Source organism: Hyla sarda, chromosome 3 (assembly GCF_029499605.1).
Source record: "Hyla sarda isolate aHylSar1 chromosome 3, aHylSar1.hap1, whole genome shotgun sequence".
NCBI classification, from domain to species: Eukaryota; Metazoa; Chordata; class Amphibia; order Anura; family Hylidae; genus Hyla; species Hyla sarda.
In genome coordinates this window covers 11,530,457-11,539,293 of record NC_079191.1, presented here as the reverse complement: position 1 = coordinate 11,539,293, position 8,837 = coordinate 11,530,457, and the positions used below count along the sequence as shown (strand labels likewise).

At 38.4% G+C, this 8,837-nt stretch overlaps 1 protein-coding gene across 1 annotated transcript; it reads left to right on the top strand.

The window, feature by feature from the left end:
* The first annotated feature begins 1,752 nt into the window (after positions 1-1,752).
* Positions 1,753-2,694, top strand: LOC130360936 (taste receptor type 2 member 16-like). Its single transcript, XM_056563492.1, has one exon. It carries the CDS (start codon positions 1,753-1,755, stop codon positions 2,692-2,694), a length of 942 nt encoding a protein of 313 aa, XP_056419467.1.
* The last annotated feature ends 6,143 nt before the right edge of the window (positions 2,695-8,837 follow it).

The window sequence follows — 8,837 nt, the reverse complement described above, 5'->3', positions numbered from 1 at the left end:
TGGTACCCTGGTTCTGAAGGTTATTTGTCAGTGGGGTCTGGGGATGTGTGAGATTAGGACTCTGTCGAGGAAATTCCTTGACAAGATCGTACTGTCTTCTTAAAAGGTTGCTCAAAGGTTGCCCAAGTCGGGATCTGGAGGCGGGTTTAAGGCTTTTGAATTCTATCAAGATCACCTTGAAGTTTTGGGACTTGACTTGGCACTGCTTCCATGGGAAACTGTGTGTGAGGGACAATCTGAAGTGCAGGAGCTCTGAGGACCAGGGATGTCCCCGCGAAGAGTGTTGGAAAGCATGGAGCATTTTCTGTTTCAGTATCCCTTTAACACAAAGGTTTGCAACAGGGTGGGCACTTCCATTGATTGGCCTAGGCTGGCCAGTCTCTCCTATGTGGAATGGGCCTATGGGGAATTCAGAAACTTTGGAGGCTGGGACCGGTGAACTTTATTCCTAGTTAGCATAGTATTCAGGTACTACACGTGAAACACACAGTGTTTGGTGTCGATGCACCGTAAAATCCTCCCTGTGGGTGAGGTGGTTAGGAACATACTGGGTGACCTGGTGAAGGTGCGTTCTCTGGAGTATGAGAGGCTGAGTGCTGGCAGGGCTTCTTGTCTGTGGAGGGGCGTTGCCTTTAAAGTGCCTTAGTCTGTTGTTTCTTTCCCTGGTGGTGGGCTGATGCTGGCATATTAGTCTTTTTGTTTTGTGCTGTAGGTATATGGTAATATAGGGCTTGCAGGAGCTGAACTTGGGCTTTGTGTGGCTGGAAAGCCTCATTGTTGTTTGTTGTTTGGTTTGTATAGTTTGTACTATTTTTGTATATATTTCTGTTTGTGTATTTACATATATTTAGTGTTTACATATTTAGTGTTTGTATTTTAGCATATTATTTTTCTAGGGGTTGGTTTATCATATTGTGTTGGAGTTTAGTTTAGGTTGGGTGGTGGGAAAAAGGGGGAGGGGGGTTCTATAGGACTCTATATGTACAAAAAAAACCTGGACTGGTTCCTGGACGTCTATTATCATGTATTGGGGTCATGGGATGCAGGACCAGCTCAGGGCCAAATAAAAATAAATAAATACATTTTGTGGTGTTTGATGGTTTGTGACACAAATTTATTATTTATTTATTTTGGGTGAAAAAAATGCAATCTGGCCAGGGGTTTTTATTTTAATTATTAGTATTAAGGTAATAATTATTATGATTTTTATTTGTTGTTATTATTATTATTATTATTGTTATTATGTAGTGTTAAGTAGTTTACATTTGTGGGGTTGTTGTTATAGGGGTGTGTTTGGTGAGAATGTGGGTGGACCAGTAAAAAAAACTTTGATGGACATTTAAGGACTTGTATGGACTCATTACTTGTATATATTGTATGTTATTTGTATTATTATTATGGTGTTGTTTATAATTATTGTAATGTTTTATATTTTTAAATAAAAGATCTACAGGATAAGATCAAAAATATTATTTATTTATATTATGGCTAACCAGGTGAACATATATTTTGCTTATTTTTCCATTTCTGCTTTAAAATATGTAAAATTATCTTGCTATGTTATGTGATCTGCTTTCCATTTGTAGACCTATGCCAGCTCGGAATCTTTGCGATGCTATCTGTGTTCCCGATGTAAATCATGGACAATAACAAATGATGAAAACATTGTGTAAAAACATTTGACAGTACTCAGAATCTTGTCAGGATCCTCACAGTACAGGAGAGACGTCTGATCCTACAGAAGGTGACATCATGGTCCTGTATTTGGATGTCCTGGTCCCACTGATAGCTCTTATACCCGGACTGGTGATAAACTCATTTATTATAGACATCAATGTCACTGACTGGTTGAATGGAAGATCTGTGACTCCTGTTGATCACATTATAACTTCTGTTGGGATTTCACAGATGTGCGCTCAGTGCACTATAACACTCAGTCTGACTGTCTCTACAATCTTTCAGAACAACCTCCATGTGAATGTAACTGTGTTTATTATGGAAGCACTCTATTCTTTCTTTACTTATACCAATATTTGGTTAACAAGTCTTCTGTCCATTGTCTTCTGTCTGAAGATCTCCAACCTCCGCACCAGACCGTTCCTGTATCTGAGGAGTATGATAGATCAGAGGACTGTGCATTTCATTGTAGGATCAGTTCTTCTCTCCAGTCTCAATTGTTTGTTGCCTTTGTTGCCGGCCATCATTCATGTGACCAAAGGTGGAACACACAATACAACCATGGAGATTTTATTAATAGAATGCAAGTTTGGTAATTCTTTATACAGTCATATTATATCATCCATAATTCCACTACTTTTCTCTTCCATCTCCTCCGTCCTCCTCTTCACCTCGTTGTATCGTCACATAACAAAGATGAAGATGAGCGGGAACTTATCCATCAATCTGGAGACATATTACTCAGCAATGACATGTGTATCCATCACTTTTATATACAATGTTATATACTTCACTGGTCATATGGTTAGTGTCTTTATGTACTATTTATACTGTGAGTATGTTGAATGGTTTTTCATTGTCTTGGGATTTCTACCAGTTCTACATTCCTCCTACCTGATCTACAGAACGGCCAAACTGAGGAGTCACATGTCCAAGGTTCTTCAGAATGTCATTGATATCTTCTTCCAAAGAAAAGTGACAGAAACTAGAGAGGACATAGAAATGATAACTCTCTGATGTTTTAACTAATGTCATTGGGAGGGTATACATATTAGTGCCCACCTCTAATATAAGTGTCTAAAATAGGAGGTCACAAGAGACCCAAAATCCAGAGGACTTATGAGGAACATCACCATTTTTATTTTTGCCAAGGTGCTTCCACCTAATTTAAAGGGGTACTCTGCCCTAAGACATCTTATCTCCTATTAAAATGATAGAAGATAAGGTGTTAGATTGGGGGGGGGGTCCACCACTGGGACTTCCCACAAACTCCGGCACTGCTCCCCAACATTCCAAACATTTATGTTGAAAGCGCCGATTTTGCCTGGCTGTGGCCATTATGTCATGCCCGCCCCCTACATTCATGTCTAGGTAAGGGCACGTAACCATATGGTCTTGACCACCCATTCATACCTGAGTGACATTTTTATAGAAATGTTTAATTTTACAAATTTTTGCACCAATGAAAAATTCCTGGTTATTATGTTAAACCCAATAAGAAGTTGCCTATTGAAAAATCTATTCTTTTGTTATTAGTCTGGAATCCTACTCCGGATGTTCTATATGTTGTGTACAGACTGTCAATTCATTATTTTAATACCCTTCTGCTCCATGATATACTATTTCATCACATTTTGGAGGTAGTTAAAGAAGCACTCCAGTTTTTTTCATTACTGTAACTGGGTAATGTGATCAAAAGTCAAATAAAATAGCACTGGTTAACCCCTTAAGGACCCAGCCAATTTTCACTGTAGGACACGTCCATTTTTTGCACATCTGACCACTGTCACTTTAAACATTAATAACTCTGGGATGCTTTTACCTTTCATTCTGATTCCGAGATAGTTTTTTCGTGACATATTCTACTTTATGTTAGTGGTAAAATTTTGTCGATACTTGCATAATTTCTTGGTGAAAAAAAAAAATTTGATGAAAAAAAAAAAAATGTTGCATTTTTTTATCTTTGAAGCTCTCTGCTTATAAGGAAAATTAATATTCCAAATAAATTATATATTGATTCACATATACAATATGTCTACTTCATGTTTCCATCATAAAGTTGACATGTTTTTACTTTTGGAAGACATCAGAGGGCTTCAAATTATAACAGCAATTTTCCGATTTTTCACAAAATTTTCAAAATCGAAAATTTTTCAGGGACCAGTTCTGTTTTGAAGTGGATTTCAAGGGCTTTCATATTAGAAATACCCCACAAATGACCCCTTTATAAAAACTGCACCCCTCAAAGTATTCAAAATGACATTCAAAAGGTTTGTTAACCCTTTATGTGTTTCACAGGAATAGCAGCAAATTGAAGGAGAAAATTCAAAATCTTAATTTTTTACACTCGCATGTTCTTGTAGACCCAGTTATTGAATTTTTTCAAGGGGTAAATGGAGGGAAATCTTCCTAAAATGTGTAACCCAATTTCTCTCGAGTAAAAAAAATACCTCCTATGTGTATGTCAAGTGGCGCAGTAGAAGGCTCAAAAGGGAAGGAGCGACAGTGGGATTTTGGAGAGTGAGTTTTTCTGAAATGGTTTTTGGGGGGCATGTCACATTTAAGAAGCCCCTATGGTGCCAGAACAGCAAAAAAAAAAACACATGGAATACTATTTTGAAAACTACACCCCTCAAGGCACGTAACAAGGGGTCCAGTGAGCCTTAACACCCCACAGGTGAAAGTTGGATGTGTAAATTATTATTATTTTTTTCCCCACTAAAATGCTAGTTTTCCCCCAAATTAAAATTTTAAACCCCATCTCTTCTAAGTATGGAAATACCCCATGTGTGGACGTCAAGTGCTCTGCTGGTGCACTACAATGCTCAGAAGAGAAGGAGCGCCATTAAGGTTTTGGGAAAAAAATTGTTTGGAATGGAAGTCAGGGGCCATGTGCGTTTACAAAGCCCTCCGTGGTGCCAGAACAGTGGAACCCCCCACATGTGACCCTATTTTGGAAACTACACCCCTCACAGCATATAATAAGGTGTGCAGTGAGTATTTACACCCCACTGGCATTTGACAGATCTTTGGAACAGTGGGCTGTGCAAATGAAAAATTAAATTTTCTCATTTTCACGTACCACTGTTCCAAAAATCTGTCAGACACCTGTGGGGCATAAATGCTCACTGTACCCCTTATAACATTCCGTGAGGGGTGTAGTTTCCAAAATGGGGTCACATGTGGGTATTTATTTTTTTGCATTTATATCAGAACCGCTGTGAATTCGGTCACCCCTGTGCAAATCACCAACTTAGGCCTCAAATGTACATGGTGCGCTCTCACTCCTGAGCCTTGTCGTGCGTCCGCAGAGCATTTTATGCCTACATATGGGGTATTTCCTTACTCAGGAGAAATTGTGTTACAAATTTTGGGGGTCTTTTTTTCCTTTTAACGCTTGTGAAAATAAAAAGTATGGGGCAACACCAGCATGTTAGTGTACAATTTCTTTTTTTTTTACACTAACAAGCTGGTGTAGGCCCCAACTTTTCTTTTTCATAAGGGGTAAAAGAAGAAAAAGCCCCCCAAAATTTGTATTGCAATTACAACCTGTTTCATGGCGCTCTGAAGTGAGAGCGCCATGCGCATTTGAGGACTAAATTGGGGATTGCATAGGGGTGGACATAGGGGTATTCTACGCCAGTGATTCCCAAACAGGGTGCCTCCAGCTGTTGCTAAACTCCCAGCATGCCTGGACAGTCAGTGGCTGTCCAGAAATGCTGGGAGTTGTTGTTTTGCAACAGCTGGCCTTTGCACGGGATGCCTGCTGAATGATTTCAGCAGGCATCCCGGTCCGATCCCCACCCGGTGCGCGGCGGGGGCCCGAATTGTCCATTGTCCATAAGTACCAGGGTGTCATGACGTACGCGTACATCAAGGGTCCTTAAGGGGTTAAGGACGTAGCCCATTTTGACAATAACCCGATCCTGCAATATTAGGTACATGTACGTGGTGATTATGGCTAACTTGCCACATTCACCACATACATGTAGCTGATGTATTTAAACTGTCGCAGTGCCACCATCGCTGTAGCAGTTTACTGAGACGGGCTGTGCTGCACAGCCGAGCATCCCTGATGCCAGCCAGGGACCAATTGCAGCGGTCCCCAGCCGGCGATCGCTGCTATTGGTCTGTCAGCTCCCTCTGTTTCCGATCGGTGCTCTGCAAAGTGAGAAAATAGTGCTGATGGCCTCCATTGTCATGGCAACAGAAGCTGATCAGCCTCTACCTAAGGTAAAGTCTGATCTGCTATATTATGCCTGTCATTGTAAATCTGACAGGCATAGGCATAATTCAGTGGCATTTAGATGTATACTTCATTGGATCATGTGTATGATAGTAAAAAAAAACTTAAGTGTTAAAACATTTTGAAAAAAAGATAAAAATGTGAAAAATTGTAAAAAAAAATTGAAAAAATAGAAAAATATATAAAAATAAATAAATAAAATAAATTATATATAATTACACCCAACAATAGTCCCCCCAAAAATGTCAACATGTCCCACAAAAAAAGGTCCTCACACAATTGTGTCTGGGAAAAAATAAAGCTATGGCGATTTACAAACACATTTTTTAATTTTTTTTCTTTTACAAAAATCGTTTTTATGCTATAAATGTAATAAAATATTTAAAAAGTATAAAAATTTGGTATTGCCATTACTGTATCAACCTGTAGAGTAAAGTGAAAGTCATTTATACCGCATGACGAACAACTTTAAAAATGTTTACAAAAAACAACCACAGAATAGATATTTTTTATTTATGCACCTCATAAAAAATAAAATAAAAAAATATTGGTGTCACATTTACCCCGAAATGGTACCAATGAAAGCGTCAACTTGTCTCCCCAAAAATATTTTTGCGCAGCATGGCCTCTGCAACTTTATATGATGCCAGGAAAATATCCTAAACTAAAAGGAGGCCCCAAAATCCACACAGCACACCTTCATGTCTGAGGCCTGTGTGTGAGACATGTAGTGCACAAGGCCACATATGGGATATTTCTAAATATGTCAGAATTTCAAAATTCAACAGAATAAATCTTGAATTTCATTTCTCTGCCAACACCTACTGTGTTACAGAAAAAAATGCATTAAAATTAAAAATCTGCAGAAAATGAAAAGTTTAACCCCTTTAGGACCATAGATTTTTGTTTTTTCACTTTCATATTTTCCACCTCACCTTCTAAAAATCAGAATGCTTTCAATTTTGCACCTAAAGACTCATATGAGGGCTTGTTTTTTGCGCAACCAATTTGACTTTGTAATGACATCAATCATTTCACCCGAAAATTTATGGCAAAACCAGAATAAAAATATTTTTGGGCCAAAATTGGAAAAAATTCTATTTTGTAACTTTTGGGGGCTTCCGATTCTACGCAGTGCATTTTTCGTTAAAAATGACACCATAGATACCAAGCAGATAAGAAGCACACTTCACATAACAGGAGCCATTCTGGAGGTCGTTAAGGGGTTAAATTCCGCCTCCACTTTGCTTTCATTTCTGTGAAACACCTAAAGGGTTTAATTTAAAGGAAATAATTTTTTTTTGCTAAATTTTGGAGTTTTTCACAAAAACACTGAATATATCAATCAAAATTTAACACTAATGTAAAATACAATATGTCACGAAAAAACGATTTCAAAATGGCTTTCAGATGGAAAAGAGTTCCAAATAAGTGGATACATGTCAGATTTTTAAAATTTGTCTTGGTCATTAAGGTCAAAACAGGCTGAGGAGTAAGGGGTTTAAAAGGGTGCTCCGCCTCTAGACATCTTATCCCTATCCAAGGATAGGGGGATAAGATGTCTGATTACGGGGTCCTTCTGCTGGGGACCCCAGCGATCTCTCCAGCAGCCCCTAGTCATTTGCAGCACAGAGCGGAAGTTTGCTCCATGCCTGAAGACTCACCACCCAAGGGCTGGCGGTTCAAGACATCGCGGCCCCGCCCTCTTGTGATGTCACCCTCCACCCCCTAATGCATGTCTATGGGAGGGGGCGTGACGGTGGCCACACTCCCTGCCATAGACTTGCATTAAGGGGGCTGCATTTTGGCAGAGATAACGCATACAAATTATTAGGTTATGCGAATACCTACAATTACTAGTATTGGGCACCTAATAAATCAAATAACCAAATATAATATCCCAACGGAAAATACCTAGGTGCTTAAAATTTAACTTTTAAATTTATCAGTGGTAAAACTCACCCTCACTCAAAACGGGAATACCAAATAATAAGAATGTAACTTAGCATAAAAATATTTTTTCTCAGTCCGCCTTGGACTAATAGTACCTCTATTCTGTTATAGAAGCAGTTGCAATGATGACAATTACAGTGACAAAGAGTTGTCAATCCTACGCCAAAAATATAGTAGTAGTCGGTCCTACATAAATTAACTGGGGCTTTTTTTGATTTATGTAGGACCGACTACTACTATATTTTTGGCGTAGGATTGACAACTCTTTGTCACTGTGTTATTGTCATGATTGTAACTGCTTCTATAACAGAATAGAGGTACTATTAGTCCAAGGCGGACTGAGAAAAAATATTTTTATGCTAAGTTACATTCTTATTATTTGGTATTCACGTTTTGAGTGAGGGTGAGTTTTACCACTGATAAATTTAAAAGTTAAATTTTAAGCACCTAGGTATTTTCCGTTGGGATATTATATTTGGTTATTTGATTTATTAGGTGCCCAATACTAGTAATTGTAAGTATTCGCATAACCTAATAATTTGTATGCGTTATCTCTGCCAAAATCTAGCCTCACTATTCAATCTACATTTGTGGTTACCTGCAGGGGGCACCTTTTCTAGCCATGTCCTATTTTCCTGTGCTATTCTTGTACAACTAATACCTAAAAAGAGCACTGTAGCATACATAACAATACAATACATACATAACACAGAGGAATGACTTCTGACAAGGACGACTCCTGGTAATAGTGCATAGGAGTGCTAAACTGGCAACATGCCATATATTACATGTTATATATATAATGTATTGGGTGGGTAATGCATGCAAAGCAATGCGCACCATCTATATGGTGTAACTATACAGTACAAGGAAAAAGAGTAATGTAGCAGCAAAATATAGTAGCGGTATATAAGGTGCAATCCACATCAACAATGTATACAAAAAGTACAACTAAGTAAAC

Coding starts and splice junctions, on each gene's coding strand:
- LOC130360936 (XM_056563492.1), top strand. CDS start 1,753: ATGGTCCTGTATTTGGATGTCCTGGTCCCACTGATAGCTCTTATACCC.